The sequence below is a fragment of the Somniosus microcephalus genome, chromosome 12 (genome assembly GCF_052327205.1).
Source record: "Somniosus microcephalus isolate GS21.2 chromosome 12, FLI_Smic_1.0, whole genome shotgun sequence".
Classification (NCBI taxonomy): domain Eukaryota; kingdom Metazoa; phylum Chordata; class Chondrichthyes; order Squaliformes; family Somniosidae; genus Somniosus; species Somniosus microcephalus.
In genome coordinates this window covers 67663780-67686628 of record NC_140998.1, presented here as the reverse complement: position 1 = coordinate 67686628, position 22849 = coordinate 67663780, and the positions used below count along the sequence as shown (strand labels likewise).

Here is a 22849-nt window from a genome sequence, read left to right as displayed (position 1 = left end):
AACACCTTCCATCACTTTGCTGATGATTGAGAGTAGACTGATGGGCCGGTAATTGGCAGGATTGGATTTGTCCTGCTTTTTGTGGACAGGACATACCTGGGCAGTTTTCCACATTGTCGGATAGATGCCAGTGTTGTAGCTGTACTGGAACAGCTTGGCTAGAGGTGCAGCTAGTTCTGGAGCACAAGTCTTTAGCACGATAGCTGGGATGTCATCAGGGCCCATAGCCTTTGCTGTATCCAGTGCGCTCAGCCGTTTCTTGCTATCACGTGGAGTGAATCGAATTGGCTGAAGAATGGCTTTTGTGATGGTGGGGACCTCAGGAGGAGGCCGATATGGATCATCTACTCGGCACAAGATGGTTGCAAGCACTTCAGCCTTGTTTTTTGCACTCACGTGCTGGGCTCCCCCATCATTGAGGATGGGGATATTCATAGAGCCTTCTCCTCCCGTTAGTTGTTTAATGGTCCACCACCATTCATGACTGGATGTGGCAGGACTGCAGAGCTTTGATTTAATCCGTTGATTGTGGGATCGCTTATCCCTGTCTATAGCATGTTGTTTCTGCTTTTTAGTATGCATGTAGTCCTGTGTTGCAACTTCCCCAGGTTGGCACCTCATTCTTAGGTATGCCTGGTGCTGCTCCTTGCATGCTCTTCTACACTCCTTATTGAACCAGGGTTGGTCCCCTGGTGGAGTGAGGGATATGCCGGGCCATGAAGTTACAGATTGTGGTGGAATACAATTCTGCTGCTGATGATGATGGCCCACAGCGCCACATGGATGCCCAATTTTGAGCTGCTAGATCTGTTCTGAATCTATCCCATTTAGCACGGTGGTAGTGCCACACAACACGATAGAGGGTGTCCTCTGTGAAGACGGGACTTCTTCGCCACAAGGACTGTGCAGTGGTCACTGCTACCAAATCAGTCATGGACAGATGCATCTGCGACAGGTAGATTGGCGAGGACGAGATCAAGTAGGTTTTTCCCTCATATTGGTTATTTCACCACCAGCCTCAGGCTCAGTCTGGCAGCTATGTCATTCAGGACATGGCCAGCTCGGTCAGTAGTGTTGCTACACTCTTGGTGATGGACATTGAAGTCGCAGGACAAGAGTACATTCTGTGCCCTTGCTACTCTCAGTGCTTCCAAGTGGTGTTCAACATGGAGGAGTACTGATTCATCAGCTGAGGGAGGGCGGTAGGTGGTAATCAGCAGGAGGTTTCCTTGCCCATGCTTGACCTGAAGCCGTGAAACTTCATGGGGTCCGGAGTCAATGTTGAGGACTCCCAGGGCCACACCCTCCCCACTGTATATCACTCTGCCGCCACCTCTGGTGGGTCTGTCCTGCTGGTGTGACAGGACCTACCCAGGGATGGCGATGGAGGAGTTCGGGACATTGGGTGAAAGGTATGATTCTGTGAGTATGACTATGTCAGGCTGTTGCTTGACTAGTCTGTGGGACAGCTCTCCCAAATTTGGCACAAGTCCCCAGATGTTGGTGAGGAGGACTTTGCAGGGTCGACTGGGCTGGGAGTGCTGTTGTCGTGTCCGTAGCCGGTGCCGAGGTCAATGCAGTTTTATTCTTATTATTTCTTGTAGCGGTTTGTTACAACTGAGTGGCTTGCTAGGCCATTTCAGAGTGCAGTTAAGAGTCAACCACATTGCAGTGAGTCTGGAGTCACATATAGGCCAGACCAGTTTAGGACAGCAGATTTCCTTCCCTTAAGACCACTCTAATTACCGTATTTGCGAGATCTCCATTCTTCATCAGCACACAGTTCAAATGTTGAGCCATAGCATCAACTTCATGCACTTTAAGTTCCTGGTTGGTTCCCTACAACAGCAAAACAAGAAAATTCAGTGGCAGCTTGCAGAGAAAGAATTGGAAAAAGACCAGAAATGTAAACTCACAGCAATGTTCAACTACACGCAGTCAGCAAACAGAATTAGCTCATGGTTAAATGTACTGTGCGAGTTCATAAAAGTGTTCCTTTCATTTTACATGTTACATTGTTAAGACTAGAATACCCACAGTGGAATGAAAAGATAGACATGTTTTATTTCCTCCGTATCTCCATTTGTGCCAAAATCTACCCCCAGAATTTTAGTGCTATTATCAAGATTTTTCTTTTTACTGTTTATCGTAATGCATTAATAGGAATAAAAATAATACGGTTTTGTACTAACTTGGAAGTTACATCCATACTGGGAGAAAGGGCAGGACATGACCACATTGAGACACTGTAACTGATGGCTGCTTAACTAGAGAGAGAGAGAAAACAAAGAGTATTTTTATTATATGCTTTGTAATGGTGAGCAGCTCAATCATGCACTTTTATAGACGGGTAGCCTCCAGGTAAGTGGAAGGCTATTCATAATACCAGGCAGGAAATGAAAATGACAGACACAGAATGCAGCTTACAGTGGAAACCTGTCAAAATATTAAACATGGTGATACTCAGCCTCTGAGGTACGTTTTAACTCACTGAATACATTGTAAAACTTTGTAGAAGATTTTGTTTTATTTAAAGATCTAAATTCTAATGCTAAAGTTGGCAATTTTGATTTTGAGTTCTGATGAAGGGTCATCGACATGAAACGTTAACTCGGTTTCTCTCTCCACAGATGCTGCCTGGCCTGCTGAGGTGTTTTCCACCAGTTTGTTTATATTTGAGATTTCCAGCATCCTAAAGTAAACATGCAACTCAGAGACTGAGTGCCACCATGTTTAATACTTGGACATGAAATCTATTTGTATCTCTGAAGAGAGTGGATTTTCTTCATATGCTGCATTTTGTGTCATCAGTGACACCATCTTAGAGATCTATACTGGAAAACTTAGTTTAAAAGCAAAACAAAAAACTCTCTCTGTAGGCATCAGGTGATGGAATTGTCCTTTCCCAACAAGAATGATTGTAAAATCATAAACCTTAAATAGAAAGCCCTCAAGTCACCCGAGTAAACCCCATAACCATAGTAAACAATAAAAAAGAAAGATGACTTCTGCCTGATCTGGCCACAATTGGAAGATTTCCTCCGTATGTTGTGTGTAATTAAATCATAAACCCATCTTCATAAACAGGTTTGCAATTTTAAAAATTCTTTGCAATATTATTCCATAATGAGGAACACAACATTTTTTAATTCAACGGGTGAAAGGGCACAAGTGTGATATAGACCTTTCAGAAACTCTCACTATCTGAAGTAAGTACTCATTCAAGCACAGTAAAGACATTTTATTGCCTATGATGTCTTTTAGCAATCAAGCTCAGACAGCCTCCTGCTTGAGCACAGACAAATCACCATCTCAATAATTCAGCTTTCATTCAGGAAGGGCAGTAGGGTGATGACAGACCGTGGTCATCTTACAGCTCGGATTAGGATGCGCACAACTCGGCCGATCCTACAAATGAAGGCAGATTCTAGGGCTTAGAACAGACCTCCATTGTATGAGTGGCAATTTACAGTCACAAACTGCTCTTCCCTCTTGTTTTCAATCAAAAGGGGCTTCTCGCTTGCTCTTTCATTCGAAGGGATGAGTTCTACGCGGTGATTTTCTTATGGCAGAACTAAACTTTGTTATATTTTGCAGTCAAAGTTCTTCCATACTAATTGAATCTGTAACCAGAAATGTCCAGCTATCAACTCTTAAAACTGTGCTGTAAGGAATTTAAAAACACCCACTTACCTCTCCCCTCAGAATACAGGTATTGCACTTATTAGGGCATGGGACTGGGAATGATGGACAGTCAAAGTCTTCATGTTTCTAGAAGAAGAAAGAGAAACCTTCAATTTCTTCAAATGCCCCCCTCAAAATAGTTTGCTGAAGTAGTTTAAAGACATTATCTGAATCAAAGATTGTGCGTTTGCCTTTTAATTTGCATCCATATGTTTACTTCCAGTCATGTACAGTTTTTATATGCTTTTTTTTAATGTAGCTATTTTCACTTAATTACAGAAACTACATGTAGAACTGCCCAGAGTGATGGCTGATTGAAGGCATTTGAACAGAAATGTTGAGTCTCAGTCACTTGCGTTATAAAACACAATCTATGCTGGTGCACCAGCCCCCAAGTAACTCACCCAAGTGGTCTCACTCTCTGATAAATTTCATCCCTGGCATTTCCTTGATGCTGACAGCTCTGATTATCACAAAGCGCAGTTAATTGAGGATGTGACTGGTTGAAAGGCATTAAAAAGATACGGTTTGACTCACTTTGTACAAAATCAACAAAAAACACCCTGTGGGCCACCAATTCTCTTTCGAGGCAGTAAAGGCTGCTTATCAAAAACTAACAGCTTCTCTTTGGTTATAGATTCACCCAAGCATTAGTTATTTGTGATTAAACTGTTGCTGTTTTGGATAACACCTCCCCCACCATTGGCTGGTTACAAAGACCTACAGCCAGACATGAAATAAAATGTCAAGTATTATTATGCAAGAGAAAAAAAACCACAGCGTTTGCCTGAAATCAGATGTGTTATTATAAAATTACTCAAACCTTTGCCGGATCTCAGTGGCCATCAATACTTTGCTACATTGTTAGCTCTGGGGTCCCCCAAGGATCTATCCTTGGCCCCCTCCTATTTCTCATCTACATGTTGCCCCTTGGTGACATCATCCGAAAACACAGCATCAGTTTCCACATGTACGCTGGCAACACCCAGCTCTACCTCAACATCACTTCTCTCAACCCCTCCATGGTCTCTAAATTGTCAGACTGCTTGTCCGACATCCAGTACTAGATGAGCAGAAATGTTCTCCAATTAAATAATGGGAAGATCGAAGCCATTGTTTTTGGTCCCCGCCACAAACTCCATTCCCTAGCCACTGACTCCATCCCTCTCCCTAACATCTGTCTGAGGCTGAACCACATTGTTCGCAACCTTGGTGTCATATGTGACCCTGAAATGAGCTTCCGACTGCATATCCGTGGAATAAACAAGACCGCCTATTTCCACCTCTGTAACATCGCCCATCTCCGCCCTGCCTCAGCTCATCTGCTGCTGAAACCCTCATCCATGCCTTTGTTACCTCTAGACTTGACTATTCCAATTTACCTCTGTCTGGCCTCCCACATTCTAACCTACGTAAACTTGAGGTCATCCAAAACTCAGTTGTTCGTGTCCTAACTCGCACCCAGTCCCATTCACCCATCACCCCTGTGCTCGCTGACCTACATTGGCTCCCGGTTAAGCAACGCCTTGATTTCAAAATTCTCACCCTTGTTTTCAAATCCCTCGATGGCCTCGCCCCTCCCCATCTCTGTAATCTCCTTCAGCCCCACAACCCACGGAGATATCTGCACTTCTCAAATTCTGCCCTCTTGAGCATCCCTGATTATAATCGCTCAACCATCGGTGGCCGTGCCTTCAGCTGCCTAGGCCCTAAGCTCTGGAACTCCCTCCCTAAACCTCTCTACCTTGCTTTCCTCCTTTAAGACGCTCCTTAAAACCTACCTCTTTGACCAAGCTTTTGGTCATCTGCCCTAATTACTTATGTGGCTCGGTGTCAATTTTATGTTCTATAACACTCCTGTGAACTGCCTTGGGACATTTTACTATGTTAAAGGCGCTATATAAATACAAGTTGTTGCTGTAGAAGAAAAAATAATTCACAACAGTTGAGGAAATTAAGGTTTTTTCTTCCCTTTCAATGGCTTTGGTCTTACCATATCACACATCATTTCCTGTGAAAGGAGCCAGACCTCCATCAATTCCACTTTTACCAGGTGCTAGGCAGTGTGTAAAAGCTGTGCTCTGATTTAAAAGGAGATGCTGGGCTCTTCTCGCCTTGTCACAACCAGAACTTGTATTTATATAGCGTCTTTATCGTAGTTAAACATCCTAAGCCGCTTCACAAGGTCAAGAAGTGGCCAGGTTGACCACCATCATAGGAGCACTCACCCTTACTGCATAGAGGACTGCTAAAAGGAACAACCAAGAACACAAATCATGGCACCAACTACAAAGGTGGGTAAAGAAAGACTTGCATTTATATAGTGCCTTTCACAACCACCGGATGTCCCAAAGCACTTTACAGTCAATGAAGTACTTTTTGGAATGTAGTCACTGTTGTAAAGTAGGAAACGTGGCAGCCAATTTACACACAGCAAGCTCCCACAAACAGCAATGTGATAATGACCAGATAATCTGTTTTAATGATGTTGATTGAGGGATAAATATTGACCAGGACACCGGGGATAACTCCCTTGCTCTTCTTCAACATAGTGTCATGGAATCTTTTGCGCCCACTTGAGAGCAGACGGAGCTTTGATTTAACATCTCATCTGAAAAACAGCACCTCCGACAGTGCAGCACTCCCTCAGTACTGTAGTGTCAGCCTAGATTTTTGTGCTCAAGTCTTTGGAGTGAAAACAGTGGTATGAATATGGCATGTAGTTTGCCTTAATAACACTGAATTGCTCCAATACTTTCAGCGCAATTCTAATTGTTCTTCAAAAACTTGAAAGATTACACATTATAAACATGACAGTGAACACTGCTAATGATATATGATGAAGAAACAGAAGAGCATGTATTTATTGCAGTGTCTTACCTTTAATTCTGCAATAGTGATTTCTTTCCTGCAGTATTTACAGGTTTGCTCCCGATATTTACAGCTTGAATTTAAATGGTCAGCTAAATCTTTCCTTTGCACCATTTCCGTGCATCCCCTGCGTGCACACCGGACTTCCTGATAAGGACATTCAAGTAAGTGACCCTATATGAGGAGAGAAAACAACTAAATAAATACTGACAGTGAGATTATTCCATCCAGACAATGTTCAAATGTAGCATAATTTTGATCAATAAGCATAGGACCTCACCTAGTCATCCAATCGGCAAGTCATGTGAATATTTTCTTAATTTTTATATACAATTCTCAGAATAAAATCACTAACAACCCAGTTATAAGGTCATAAAGTTCTAATATTGAGACTTTCGCATATATTCAAATGATAATCTTATACAAGTGATTGCAACAATTTATGAAGAGACAGATCCTTTAGAATTTTTCAACTCCCTAAATGAAAGCTTAATCATACCGTAGTCCATTGTTTATCTAAATATGCATCAAAATGGTTTGCAGTAATTGCTGAACATGCTCCAGTTAATGATGTTGGATCATATAATTTACCTCAAGTTTTCCTAGAGGTAGCTGTTTCTTGCAGCCATTTATCTCATTCCTACAGTAGACGTGAAGTGCGAGGACCTCTTTTTTACAGCACATATCCTTAAAAATCTTTGAAAATATAACAAATGACATGTCATGTCACATTATTAGTCCATATTAAGAATTAAAACAAAGCTTAAAAACACTGAATATGTACTATTTACTTTATTGCCTACCGTATTCTCAAATAAAAGCACACCATCATCAAGTGGGCAAACTGGTTTGGGACTCCTAGACACATAAAACATCAAATAAGAATGTAACCATAATAATTTAAATCCTAATGGTAAAGTAATAATGTTTTGGTTACATAACTCATATAAAAAGACACATTTCTCTTTTAGTTCTCTTGGTCTGGGTGCTATTCAAGTTATATTACCAGACACATTCATTTCTGGTTTTTAAATTGCATCTAAAATACATTGTGGGGGATTGCAGGGCAATAATTCCACATCTTCATTCCTAATGTCATCAACTCTAGGTTCCAGAGTTCATCCACCCCTACAGACTCTAAATCAGAGCCTCTTGTTTTCTATCACCATTTGTTTGTACTATATACTTCAAATTAGGTTATCACTCACATAAGCATGACTTCTATATTAACCTCCAAGAAATATGGCTTTGAATTAAATTACATCAGTATAAGACTTTCCAATCTGTATTTATTGATAAAAGTTATTGAAAACACTAGATATATTATTTCCAATAACAGAAGATATGCTTTTGTTCCAAATGGCTTATTTTCCCAACAGCCTTTTACAGCTGTTAGCACAATACAGGGTCGGCTGACCCAAAGGTAAACCTAGTTTTATGATGGCTATTCCAGGTGAAATTAGATTGTTACTATTAGTTCTAAAGCATAAGTCAATTATCAGTATTTCAATACAGGAAACTTTCGATTAACTGGCCCCTAAATAACCAGAACGCTCTATCCACCGGCAAAATTCAGGAGTCGGTTCAGGTAACTTTTTTTACTTTTAGTTACTTTTTTCACTCCATTTGTTGCTGTGCAAGGGTGTAGCTGAAGCTGTTGCTAAGCTACAGAGACGCTTGCAACTTGTGCCGATTGTTTTGAAGCTGTTGCTACAGGGTTTGTTGCTTTATACGGCGCTCTGAGCTCCGTATCTTTTACTATAGCGTTCGGTTATCCGGAATTGTTGATGAACCGGCAACACGTCGGTCCCGTCCATGCCGGATACCAGAAAGTTTCCTGTATTTGAAGACAGGCTGCACAATTGGCGACAAACACTCCTTGTTCAACTCAGGTATTTTGCTGTCACCATATCACACGATACAGGTAGACTATCCTTTATCCGAAAACCTCGGGACCAGCCGAGTTTCGGATAAAGGAGAATTTCGGATTTCGGAAGGTGGGTCGGCGGGGGTCCGCGGGGGGTCGTGCGCACGACTTACGCTGACGCTCAGCGTAAGTCAGTCGGGGTCGGCGGGGGTCGGGGCCGGCGGGGTCCGCGGGGGGGTCGGCGGTTGTCGGGGCTGGCGGGGTCGGCGGTTGTCGGAGCCGGCGGGGTCCGCGGGGGGGTCGGCGGTTGTCGGGGCCGGCGGGGTCCGCGGGGGGTCGTGCGCACGACTTACCCTTTAACCGAACTTCCGAAACCGGAACCCTCTAAAAACCGAAGGTTTTTTCGTTCGTACGCATGACTTACGCTGAACGAAAAAACCTTCGGTTTTTAGAGGGTTTCGGTTTTCGGAAGTCCGGATAAAGGGTAGTCTACCTGTAGTTTGTAAAATATTTGTAAATGATCTATTCAGATAAAACAAGCTGAAGAATGAATTTTTAAAAATCAAGATAGTCACTGCATCATCAGCAAACAAACCACCGTCGCAATACTCGAAGAAGAATCAGTTCAGTTTCACCAAAATTATACATCAGAATTTCTAATTAATAAATGATCTTACCCAAGAATTTTCCTTATACAGCTTTCACAGAATCTGTGGCCACACTCGGTCTGTTTGGGATTGCAGAGTGCAAGACGACAATGTTCACATTTGTACTTGTTTTCCAGTTTCAGCACAAACCTCTCCTTGAAGCCCCCATCCTCTGGTTCAATGCTGAGAGACGACAGCCTGCTGTCTGGAAGGCGGACCACATTTGCCTGCTGCACCAGGGACTCCAGGGAAAGTGGTGGTGCCGATGACTCTATGTTTCTTGCTGACGCCATGGCCGATGGCCGTCCAAATCTGTAAAGAAGCAGCTTTTAGTATGGAGTAATAATAGGCCAGCTCTCTAAGTGTATTGCATAAACTAACTCTGCACATTACCTAGTTCCTTACACCTTTGGGTAGCTCTTAGTTCAGGTAGTTAAGTAGTCGATATGTAAGCAAAAGGATTGAGTTTGAGTTAAGACTGTATCATTCAGATTCATTTGAGACAGTTGAGGGAAGCTTCTCTGTTCCCATCAGGAGAGGAGCAGAGCAGGAAAGAGTAATTTTTTTTTCTGGGGACATGGAATAAAAGGAAAAACATATGCTGTGCCTAGCTAACTCTTCTTGATTTAGGACTCCTTTCAAGCCGGTTAAAGAGTAGCAGTGATGCTGGTTATGAAGAATCACCCATCCCACCCTCTATGATAGAGGAGGTAGCGTAGCAGTGAGCAAAATGAAAGGAGTAAAAAAATCATCAAATTCTCAGGTTCAGTGAACTGATCTTAGCAAGGGTGGTAGTAGAAAACGATAATTGCCCTCATTACCCCTGGGTTAGGAAGGGGAAAATTAACCAGGGTTCCCTATCTTGCTCACGACACAGTAGCCCCAGATGGAAATTATATGAACGTGGACATCGAATTGGGTTGGGGTCAGATGTGGCTAACATTAAGTAGGTTGATGCACAAGCAACAACTCCCTAGGGGAGGCACTGGAGCATGACCAGCCCCTGTGGAATCACATCCCAGCATGAATTCAACCCAGAATAATGAGATTTTAAAAATATATAAGTTTACGTAACCTTACCCCAGGTGCTAATGGTGCAGGCGCACAGAACACAACAAATTTGCAACTCGCAGTCCGCCTGGGAGGAGGGGAGCCGGGAATGATGGCCAGAGGGTGAGCGGGAGAAGCAGGCCACCACACGTGGAGCCGAGCCGGCAACAGTGAGGAGGAGGCCGCGGTGACGAGGAGGACGGAGCGGCTGAGGGACATCGTGCTCCCACTGCCACTGGATGCCAAAGAATTGACTTTCTGAACATGGCGCTGTAAGAATAGCTGATGTGTCCCTACGGGGAGTAAGCATTCCATTGTACTAGTTACATATGGCAAATAAAATTGAATTGAATTGAAATGGTCACTGGATTCACAATCTTACTCCAACAAAATGTCTACTGTGAGAAGTGAAAATGTACAGTGTACAGACAGATTTCTTTTGCCCGAACCATCAATTCTTGTAGCCTCCTCTGAACTAAATTGTCAATTGAGTGCCAAATTATGGGTTATTTTGTGCTGTGGGTCCACGTCTACTGGGAATTGGGTTAACTCTGGTCAAACTCAATTCATATGAGATCTTTGCAGCCAGTAGAGAATGAAGATTTTTATTCCATTGGTCTGGATTTCAACTCAGGTCCAATCCAATCCCATTGCACCATGTTTGGGTGACTTAAACACCCCAAAGTGTATTATTTCTTATCTTGACCTATCAAAAGAAGTGTATGCAAAAAATAAAACATGTACCTAAGTCTCTTGTCCCAACAGCAGGGGGCGGGAAGCAGGAAGTTGTAAAATAAAGTTTGCAGAATAAATTAATCCTAAAGTCTAGAGGTCTTGCATAATAAAGGAAAGTGCAGATCCCTCTTTTGAATAAGAAGTCAAGCCAATTAAAGGAAAATGGTGATAAATCAACTTTCTATAGCTTTTCTATATACAGTGCTATAGGTATATTGCCGAAGGCAGAAAATTTGTTGTAGGTAAAACACTAAATACATCAACTCAGTCAGACATGAAGCATGCTGGCCCTGCATTACCAAGGCTTCTGCCACTAAAACACAGTCACTGAGCAATATAAATAAAACTGCTCATTGGAAGGTCATTATTGTAACAACAAAAGGCAAGAGTGAATATGAGAGCGAAAGCAGCTGTGTAAGAAACTGGAAAATCAAGGCCTAGTTCAAATGACAGTCTTGACCAGCTTTCAAGTATCTGCTGGAACTGGCTTTTCCTAGTTTTAGCCATATTACTGGGGGAAGCAAAACTCAAGCCTGAAAACAAGGTCCATTACTGCATTACTTAAGTGCCCTTTTTACTCCCACTATTGTTATTGACAATAGTCATGGGAATGTTGATGTTCTGGGAAGTTCTCTCAACCAAGGGGGCATGGGGGGGCGGTGGGGGGGGCAGAAAGAGAGGGGAGAGAACGAGGTGTTATTATTCTAAACAATTTGAACCTGCAGCAAAATGCAACAGAAGATGCTCAAGACTATTGTACTCAACTCTAAAATCTATATCAGCAATTAATAATAATTCTATTTTAATTTTAAAAAATAAGCATAAAAGAAAAAATATAGCATTGATGATCTTATATTTCGCTGCATATTTGTGACAAACACTGAACTGCGCTGCAAACTCATTTCATATTAAAAAGGAAACTTGCCCTTGTGCACGGAATATTGTAAGGGTTGGGGTAACTGAAACAAAGATGGACAATTTTAGGTGTTTCTCAAACTACAGATTTTCATCCAAATTTAGAGAAAGGACACTGATTTACAGTCAAATTACCAGCAGAAAGTTGGTCTCTTCAAAACGAAACACTGAAAATAGGTGCTAGGTATGATTTCCATGTCTCAATAGACAACACTGCAAATAAGATTCCAAGTACATTTTACTAAAGGTACCTGGCAAATGTGAAAATGTTTATTTTCAAGCCCTTTTTTAAAGCTTTTGGGCGCAGTGTTCCAGATATACCGATGGTGTTAGTTTATCACTGGAGGAGCGCTAAGGCCATTTTTTCTTTTTACTTAGATTTCCACTGATTCAGACTGAATTTGAATTCAAGTGCCAGAGGTGAAAAGACAGTCCACTAGCTTATTTCATCACCCATCCAACTCAAGTGAACTTCTACAGAATACCCTCCAACACAAAGGCTTATTTTCAGCTTCCAAATGATATGTGATATCTAAGCACCTTTAAGGGATCTCATATCAGTGAACATGCCAGCCCACAGATCATTTGCTTTATTCGTAATATTTTTTCAATAAATCAACTAGAATTATACAAGTTTATCATTTTCCAAAGAGCCCAAAACTTCAGTTTGTTGGTGTCTTCTGTTTATACAGTACAGTACACATCTCTACCAGCCATGTATTCCTTTTGCTCTCAGCTCGTTAGGTTTCTCTAATGAAAGAGAACTGCCTGACCCAAGAACTTGTACCACATCCAAAACCTACTAAACACTCTGTCTCACTGGCATGATGCCTTCTGGATTTTCACAAAGTTAAATACCAGGACACGATAAGGGATGCAAGAGGAAAGTCCCAAATCTCAAAATAAAAATCACACAACTGCAGAACAAATTTACCTTCCAACAGCACAGCCTCTAATCTTTTACACTATTTGTACATATCATACTCGTGTTTAACATAATTGATATGTATATCAAGGCTACAAAATGGAGAGCAGTAGCATATGATCAATAACGTGCAAGTTTCCTATTTCTCAATTCTTCAGTGCTTTGGAATGAATGAACTTTATTTACATCTCTTGCTTTTCTTGGTTTGTTGTTAATCTGGTTGGAATGATCAGCCATGGCTTGGCTGTACATGCCACACAAGTGGTACCAAGCAACTGAGCAAGTCTTCACTCTTTCACTTTCCCCTCAAATATGGTTTGCATATTCATTAGTTTTGTACCCTTTTCCATACATCATTTCTGCAAAGGGTACAGTCCTGCTAAGGCGATGGGAAATTCAACTCGCTTATTAACAGGAACTCTGCACATGGTGATCAGTAATGTTCTGCTTGGTTTAGATGCTTACTTTGAAACACTGTGGTCATGGATTCAATTCTCATTACCTCTTATTCCCATCATCTCCCCAGCAATGAGTTTTGCTTCTTCTCTATCCTCTGGTGCAGGGTAGATAGAACATGGCACATCCTACCCCGCAGCAAGACACAAAGTCTGTCACAAAGAAAGGACTCATATTTTCTTTCTTTACTTGTCCCATTACCATCTCTTTTTGTTTTGCATAATCATCCCTTTAACATTTAAGCAATCCTGCCTTCCACCCTATCAATCACAGACCTTTCCTTTTGTTCTTTCTTCCCCTCCACCCTTTCCCTGCCCCCATTCTTGCTTAAAACCTGTTACATCGCTATCTTTTTCCAGTTCTGAGAAAAGGTCATCGACCTGGAATGTTAACTCGGTTTCTCTCTCCACAGATGTTGCCTGATCTGTTGAGTATTTCCAGCATTTTCTGTTTTTATTACAAAGTAGTCTGTGGTTTGGCTTCACCAATGATTCATTTAGTTCGTGACCACTGGTGTGATACTGAGCCACGAGACAAGGAAGATTCCAGGATCAATCACCAGTCTGTTCGGAGTTAGCCAATTTAGTCAACACAACAGTGGGAAGCTACGACAGCAAAATACTGCAGATGCTGGAAATCCGAAATAACAACAGAAAATGCTGGAAAAACTCAGCAGGCCAGGCAACATCCGTGGAGAGAAAATATTCTCTCCACAGATGTTGCCTGGCCTGCTGAGTTTTTCCAGCATTTTCTGTTGTTATGTGGGAAGCTGCAACTGACCTCCACACTCCCAGGTTAGGAAGGTGGGCGGGGGGTGGGGGGCGGAGGGGAGAAAGAGAAAGTAGTCAGGGTTTCTACTTTGGATTGTTATCCAGTGATCCTTGTCACAATCTGTGTAGGCGTATGCTGGTTGAGGGCAGGAACGGGCTCAGCTGTGATGGAAACCATGCCAAGCCGCACTGTCCTGGCTCACACATGAACAAGAGTCACCTGGATCACAGGGTTTGCATGGAATTGCACTAGCATGAGTCACACAGTCCTTTCAGGAGGAGGATGGACAAACAGGAAAAGAAAAATGAAAAAGAAACTCAAATGGGAGGAGAACAAAAGCTTTCCTTATTATTGTAAGCTGCATTGATGTGGACTGTGATGTGCCTCAATGAATCCGAGACTCAATGTTAACGGAGCAAAGCAAGGCTTTTATTAACTCAGAAAGTAATACACAGTGGAGAAGTGTCTCTCATCCAGGGATCTGCTGTACTGCCTGTGAGACACGCTGGGGCCTGCTTAAGTAGGGGCCAGGTATGGGCGGAGCCCTACACACAATACAATACAGGTAAGGAAATGAAACTGAAACTAAACTCCCCTGCTTGTCACAGTCACAGGCACAATCAAACACAGAGAATACAGAGTGCCTGATGAATGGCATATTTCATCACATTCACCCCTTCTACAGATTTAGTCTGTTCGGGGGTTTGATAGTCCTCTGTGACCGACGTAGCTGTTGTGGTGCCGCGGGTGTCGGCTGGGTGTCCCCGGTGGCCTCCTGGGTCTCTGCCGGTGGCGCCGCCAGGGTTGTTGAAGGGGTAGTTGGTGGGGGCACCGTTGGTCGATGTTCTTCCGGGGGTGATGAAAGGATAGTGGGTGGGTAAGAGTTGCTGTGATCGTTGTTGCTGTTGTTGTCGTGGTTGTTGTCGTTACCGGCTGGGGCGACGTCTTTTATGGACACGGTGTCCTCCCTTCCGTCGGCGTGCCGGACATACGCATATTGGGGGTTGGCGTGGAGTAGGTGCACTGACTCCACGAGAGGGTCCGTCTTGTGGCCCCTCACATGCCTTCGTACAAATACCGGACCTGGGGTGGAGAGCCATGACGGCATGGATACGCCCGAGGTGGATTTCCGGGGAAAGACAAACATTCGTTCATGCGGCGTGGCATTAGTGGCAGTACACAATAGCGACCGTATCGAATGGAGCACATCTGGGAGGACTTCCTGCCAGCGGGAGATAGGGAGGCCCTTGGTCCTTAGAGCTAGAGTGACTGCTTTCCATACTGTCCCGTTCTCTCGCTCCACCTGGCCGTTACCCTGGGGGTTGTAGCTGGTGGTACGGCTCGTGGCGATCCCCCTGGACAGCATGTAGTGGCGTAGCTCTTCACTCATGAAGGACACCCCCCCTATCCGTATGGATGTAGCTCGGCATACCGAACAGGCAGAACAGGCTGTTGAGGCATTTAATGACCGTGGCGCTGGTCATGTCTGGGCAGGGGAAGGCGAATGGGAAACGGGAGTATTCGTCCACAATGTTCAGGAAGTAAACATTGCGGTCGACTGACGGGAGGGGGCCCTTGAAATCTAAGCTGAGCCGCTCAAAGGGCCGTGTAGCTTTGATTAAGTGGGCTCTATCTGGGCGGTAGAACCGAGGCTTGCACTCAGCGCAAGTGCGGCAGTTCCTGGTCAGAGACCAAACTTCCTCAATCGAGTAGGGTAAGTTGCGGGACTTTATGAAGTGGAACAGCCGTGTGACCCCTGGGTGGCAGAGGTCGTTGTGGAGGGTCTGTAGCCGATCCCCGGTGGCGCTGGCACACATCCCTCGTGAGAGGGCGTCGGGGGATTCGTTAAGGGCCCCTGGCCGGTAAATGATGTCATACTCGAAGGTGGAGAGCTCGATCCGCCACCTGAGAATCTTATCATTTTTAATCTTCCCCTTCTGTTTATTATTAAACATAAACGCTACCGACCGCAGGTCGGTAAGTAGGGTGAAGCATTTGCCGGCTAGGTAGTGGCACACTGCCTCCACGATGGCTTGGGCCTCCTTTTCCACGGAGGAGTGTCTGATCTCGGGCCCTTGGAGGGTCCTCGAGAAGAAAGCTACGGGCCGCCCCGCCTGGTTGAGGGTGGCCGCCAAGGCAAAGTCAGACGCATCACTTTCCACCTGAAAGGGAGTGTTCTCGTCCACTGCCTGTAGCGTGGCCCGCTCAATATCCCGCTTAATGCTTTTGAAGGCGGCATGGGCCTCAGCAGAGAGCGGAAAAGAGGATGCTTTCAAGAGGGGGCGGGCTTTGTCGGAGTAGTTGGGGACCCATTGGGCATAATAAGAAAATAACCCCAGGCACCTTTTTAGGGCTTTGGGAGTGTTGGGCAGGGGCAGCTCCCGTAGGGGGCGCAGTCGGTCGGGGTCTGGTCCGATTTCCCCATTCTCCACCACGCTGCCTAGTATGCAGAGGCGCGTGGTGTTGAAAACGCACTTGTCCTCGTTGTAAGTGAGGTTGAGTTTTTGTGCGGTTTTCAGGAACCTCTCGAGGTTCGAGTCGTGATCCTGCTGGTTGTGACCGCAGATGGTGACGTTGTCGAGGTAGGGGAAGGTTGCCTGCAAGTGGTGGTCATCGACCATGCGGTCCATCTCCCTCTGGAAGACCGAGACCCCATTCGCCACCCCAAAGGGGACTCTGAGGAATTGGTAGAGGCGTCTGTTCACCTCGAAGGCGGTGTACGGGCGGTCCTCTGGTCTGATAGGGAGCTGGTGGTACGCTGACTTGAGGTCGATGGTGGAGAACACCCGGTATTGGGCAATTTGGTTCACCATTTCTGATATGCGGGGTAGCAGGTAGGCATCTAGTTGGGTGTATATGTTGATCGTTTGGCTATAGTCGATCACCATCCATTTCTTCTCGCTACCCCTCACCACCACCACTTGGGCGCGCCACGGGCTGTTGCTGCGTTCAATAATGCGCTCTTTCAGGAGCCTGTCTACCTCGGTCGCGATAAACCGCCTGTCCTCCCAGCTGTACCTCCTGCTTTTGGTCGCTATTGGCCGGCATTTGGGAGTAAGGTTTGCGAATAGCGAAGGCGGCTTTACCTTCAGGGTAGCCAGACCGCACACTGTGAGGGGCGGCTGGGACCCACCGTAATTGAGCGTGATGCTTTGGTGGTGGCACTGGAAATCCAGGCCCAAGATCACGCTCGCACATAGACTCTTCATGATTAGTAATTTAAAATTATCGTATACAGTTCCGTTAACGGACAATTGTACCGCGCAGTAACCCATAATGGTCGATGTCTGGGTTTTATCAGCCATAGAGATGGTGCCCCGAGCAGGGACCACCGTTAGAGAGAGTTGTTGTGCTAGTTCAGGGTGGATAAAACTCTCCGTGCTTCCACTGTCAATTAAACATTTAACCCCGCACCCGTTTACCTCGATGTCCACCATTGATTTGGATAGCGGGTGCGGTCTGGTCTGGTCCACTGTGACCGATGCCACTGTAGGGCCCTGATCGAGACAAGATGGCGTCCACGCTGTCTGCTCACAAGATGGCGGACCCCACGAGGTCGGGCAAGATGGCGTCCAAGATGGCCGCTCCCACGGCACACACGCGGCGGTGGCGGGTTTTCCAGCGGGGTTCCCTCTGCACACCTTCCCGAAGTGCCCCTTCTTACTGCACTTAAAGCAGGTGGTGCCTTTCGCCGGGCACAGGTTTCTGGTGTGCTTCAGCTGCCCGCAGAAGTAGCAGTTGGGGCCCCGACGCGTCGCGGCTGTCGTAGGGCTTCTGGGGGGAGAGCGGGGCCCCGACGGTGTCGGGCTGCCGGGCGGGGAAGATGCCTTCCAAGATGGCGGCGCCCTTGGTGCACACGTGACGGCGTGGGCTGAAGAGTAGGCGTCCGAGTTTCTCTGGGCCACATCCAGGGATCGCGCTGTGTCCACAGCCTGTTTCAGGTCCAATCCCGTTTTTTCCAGTAGTCTCTGCCGGATGTAAGTGGAGCTGAGGCCTGTGATAAAGGCATCACGAACAAGCTCGTCAGTGTACACTGCGGCTTTTACATCTTGGCACTTGCAGTCTTTGCCAAGCGTTTTCAGGGTGACTAGGAACTCATCCAGCGATTCCCCAGGTCGCTGTGTGCGAGTAGCGAGCAGATGCCTAGCGTACACCTCGTTCGTAGGCTGCTGGTAATGCGCCTTTAGGATGTCGCAGGCGGCTGGGTACGTGTCGGTGTCTTGGATGAGGGGGTAAACCCGGTGGCTTACCCAATTCCGCAGGATTCCGAGTTTCATACTTTCAGCGTCCGTAGCGTCTGTGATGGCTGCGGAATTGTCCAGGAAGAATTCCATACACTTAAACCTGTGTCCGAATCGTGCCGATGCGTCCGAAGCATGCGGGTCCAAATCCAAACGTTCGGGTTTCAAGAGTTGATCCATTGCGTTGAAAATTGAGTTAATAAAATTGATGTGCCTCAATGAATCCGAGACTCAACGTTAACGGAGCAAAGCAAGGCTTTTATTAACTCGGAAAGTAATACACAGTGGAGAAGTGTCTCTCATCCAGAGATCTGCTGTACTGCCTGTGAGACACGCTGGGGCCTGCTTAAGTAGGGGCCAGGTATGGGCGGAGCCCTACACACAATACAATACAGGTAAGGAAATGAAACTGAAACTAAACTCCCCTGCTTGTCACAGTCACAGGCACAATCAAACACAGAGAATACAGAGTGCCTGATGAATGGCATATTTCATCACAGACTGCATCAATGTGAAGGCCTCGTGAGGAAAGTGTGGGGGTTGGGGGCAGGGGGGGGGGGACACATGGAAGAAATGGGAAATCCCCTTAGGGTGCTCTTACTGCACTAGCTGAGGTAGTTCAGAACTTTCTGTCCCAGGAGACTCTGACAAGTCATCATTTTGGTAACCTTTCCAGTAAATGCAGAAGTTATTTTGAAAAGATTTTTGCCCTCTTCACAAATGTGCAGCAACTACAGAACTGACAAGTTATGAACTGGATAATAATGACAAATAGTTCTGGCTTTTAAACATATTCTGAACAGAATATTAGCTCAAAGATAATGTTAAAAGAAATCTCTTGTGGTTCAAGGCACACTGCAGAGACTGGAGCACATAATCTAAACTGACGCTCCAGTGCAGTGCTGAGGGAGTGCTGTACTGTCAGAGGTGCCGTCTTGTGGATAAAATGTTAAACTGTCCTCTCAGATGGACATAAAAGATCCCGTGGCACTATTTGAAGAAGAGCAGGGGAGTTATCCCAGGTGTCCTGGCCAACATTTAGTCCTCAACCAACATCACTAAAACAGAATGTTTGATCATTTATTTCATTGCTGTTTATGAGACCTTGCCTCGCAAATTGACTTTTGTGTTTTTCTACATTACAACAGTGACTACACTTCAAAAGTACTTCACTGGCTACAAAGTGCTTTGGGAAGTCATGAAAGGTGCTATATAAATGCAAATATTTTCTTTGCTTTATAAAACAAGAAAATCTCCCATTCGCCTTTCTCTTCACTTGTTCACCTGGCTGTAATTCCATTTTGTGAAGGGACAATTTGTCTGGTTCATTTGATCAAAACCCACTCACAGAATCTTCCGCTCACTCAGCTTAACAACTAAACTGTCAGATTCATCAATAAAGCTTTTAAACAAAAATAATTATCTGTTACACATATCCTTTAGGATTTTCTGATAAAACCTTTAGAACAGGATTAAAAACAAATAGGCATCGGTGAATTCATCAAACACTAAAAACTAACACCATAGAGCTGCTGCTACAGGAAGCTTCTTGAGGATAAACATACAGAGATATTTTTCCTTGGGCTGCTAGGATGTCTTTACTGCCCCATGTTTGTATAAAATGGCATTACGAAGTACTAGACTTTCTTGTGCAACTTCTGTCTCACTGTAATTAAGTTTTTTTCCCCAAAACATCGGCATATTGGTTGAAAGTCCTGACTGGTCACGGCATCATTCTCATCAGTGTAATGTAGGGCTGTCAACACTGGTTGGACATATTTCGGAAACTGTCTTCACATGGCCTGGCCTCCCACCTTCAACCGCTTCGCCCCCCACACTCCTGCCATTGGCTACCCGACATGTCCATCCCTGCAGCACACCACTTTCCCACACCAATTGGAAAGCGAGCAGACTCTCTGCTGCCCGACTGATTCTATACGGTCAGTCAAAAAGCCTGATTTTCCATCTCTGATTGTTTTTATGCCCCACAGTCCTTGCTCGCAACAGTGATCAGAAGAGTAATTCTTTCATTCCTGGAGACGCCAAAACAATTCAGCAGGGTCGACAAGCCTAGTGTAATGAGAAGGATTTCAATAGGAAATGGGTTTTACATAGGAAGCAACATTGTTCCAGTGGCATTACTTTCCCCAAAATGTCCAGAATAGTGCTTTCATGACAAAGCACTGCAGGTTGTTATTCCAGTGATTACAAAGTTCAGCAAAGAAGGCATAACACAACAATGGAGAAAAGGGCATAAGCAAACATTGACTACACCAATTGTGTTTAGCTCCCTTTTAAAAATTTAAAAATGCATTTATGACCCTTATTTTCAAAGGCTCTCTAATGGCATTGCTAATTATAGCTGTTCATTTTAAGAGAGTCCTAGCATAGGACTGTGTTTTTGTAAAAACTGCTGCTACAAGTCCTTGAACTAGAGATGAGACACCAGCAAATATCTTGGCTATCTCTTCTGCTCCCTGGAACCAAGCATTCAAAATTTACACCTCCAATTTATAACTCCTGGAATAAAGAGCACCCTTCTGGATTGAAAGAATAGAAAAATCAACCAATCCATTACATGGACTGGTTGCATGCTAAAAGTATTGCAGACAAGCTGGCTCCTGTTCTATTTAAAATGTATTTGTCTACTGCAGTACTTATGCCTATCAGACTCGGGGAATCCCAGCTGGGAACCAGATCAAGTTACACTTGCTTTCCTGTAACCAATCCAGGTACTTTCACTACTGGAACTGCAGCTTCATACACCTAGGACAGTAAATACGTACACCCACCACTGAACCATCCCAGGAACAGCCTAGTGACTTCTATGTGCTTCACTGCGCAAGGGGGAAAATGTTAAATGCAGAGTCCAGGGATATCACTATTATTTGATGGGACTTGCTGTAAATAAAAACTACAAAATGCATTTATCAGCAACATTTATTTCCAGAAGCAACATTAGTAAAACAGCACAACACATGGAAAATAAAATTAAAAATACAGCAGATAAAACTAATGTCAACAACTTGCATTTATACAGCACCTTTAATGAAAAAAAAACCCATCCCAAGGTGCTTCACAGAGGCGTAAATCAGACAAAATGGATGCCAAGCCAAAAGCGATAGAGATATTAGGAGGAGCGTCCAAAAGCTTGGTCAAAGAGGTGGGTTCAAGGAGGGTCTTGAAGGAAGAAAGGCAGTTCGAGAGGTGGAGCAGCTCAGTGAGGGAATTCCACAGCATGGGGCCTAGAAAGCTGTAAATACGGCCACCCATGATAAGCAATAGGATGGGGAGATGCACAGGAGGCCCGAGTCAGGTAAACAAAGAGCTCTGGGGGAGTTGAAGGGCTGGAGAATGTTACAGAAATTGGGAGGGGCAAGGCCATGAAGGAATTTAAACACAAAGATGACAATTTTAAATTTGAGGCACTGGGGGACTGGGAGCCAAATGAAGATCAGCAAGAACAGGAGTGGTCAGTGAGCAAGACTTGATGTGGAATAGATACGGGCAGCAGAGCATGGATAATGGGAGGCTGGCCAGGAGAACATTGGAATAGTCGAGTCTGGAGGTGACAAAGGTATGGATGAGTGTTTCAGCAGCAGATGGGCTGAGGCAGGAGTGGAGCTGGGCGATGTTACAGAAGATTATATGGGGTTGGAAGCTAAGTTTGGGGTTGAATAGTACGCCAAGATTGTGAATAGTCCGGTTCAGCCTGAGTGAGTGGTCAAGGAGGGAGATGGAATTGGTGACAAGGGTATGGAGTTTCTCTCTCCTCCCTACCTCTTCAACCTCCTCCTGCCCCATGTCCCTGTTCGCATTCTCCACTTCCAACACTGCTTTACTGTGTTTCCATCCCTATGAGCAGCAGAGCCTTCAGACATCTCAGCCCCACCCTCTAGGGCCCTCTCCAAATCCCTCCTCACGTCATCATTTGCCATCTTTTAAAAGCCTCCTTATAACCTCTCTCTTCGACTATGCTTTTGGCCACCACCCCTAATTTCCTTCCGAATCCTGCTTGGGTCTGGCTTTGAACCTTGGGACATTTTGCTATGTTAAAGGTGCTATACAAGTACAACTGTCTAATTGATAAGTTTCCTGCATAAATCATAGCATTTTACAATGGGACAGGCAAAATTATTGTATCGCTAGTCAATGGTCTCTGAAAATTGAGTATTACGTGATGGAGCATAAAACCTCATAATTTGAACACATTTTTATGAAACAGATACTTCTCTAGTGCTAGACATTACAGTAAGTATAGATGAAGGCGACCACTTGACCCATCCACCTTATCCTTCTGCAAGAACCGGTGGTCTCTCCATTACTACATCTAACTGGCTCTTGAATGATTCCAAAGCTTTTGGCTCTACCTTTCCAAATATTGAATTGCTTAATAATGATGGAATACATTCATCCAAATCGGCGATATTCCTATTACAGCCCAGGTTGCTTATGGTCTGCCTTCCATTCACCTGTGGCCCTCACCAAGCTTGTATGCATATCTGAATTTCCATTTATGGTCTGCCCAGCTGTGGCATGCTGACTGAGCTGAGATTCTTTGCTGTTCACTCTCCTTGCTCTCCAGAAAAGGCATAATCCTGGAAGATGGGGCTATCTCCGTTTGCATGGAGCACCATAAAGCATGCTTGAGTGTGTATGGAATCAACAAGTAGTATCATTTGTAGAT

At 44.7% G+C, this 22849-nt stretch overlaps 1 protein-coding gene across 1 annotated transcript in view; it reads right to left on the bottom strand.

Annotated features, from left to right (window-relative positions):
• Positions 1–22849, bottom strand: part of traf3 (TNF receptor-associated factor 3) — a 90025-nt gene that overhangs the window by 17938 nt on the left and 49238 nt on the right. Inside the window, exons 2-8 of the mRNA XM_086003021.1 lie at positions 9100–9381; positions 7359–7413; positions 7147–7251; positions 6565–6729; positions 3694–3771; positions 2193–2267; positions 1747–1839 (exon numbers count right to left, since the gene is read on the bottom strand). Coding sequence (XP_085859147.1) covers positions 1747–1839; positions 2193–2267; positions 3694–3771; positions 6565–6729; positions 7147–7251; positions 7359–7413; positions 9100–9362 — 834 coding nt within the window. The 5' untranslated portion in view covers positions 9363–9381. The remainder of the gene's footprint in view (positions 1–1746; positions 1840–2192; positions 2268–3693; positions 3772–6564; positions 6730–7146; positions 7252–7358; positions 7414–9099; positions 9382–22849) is intronic.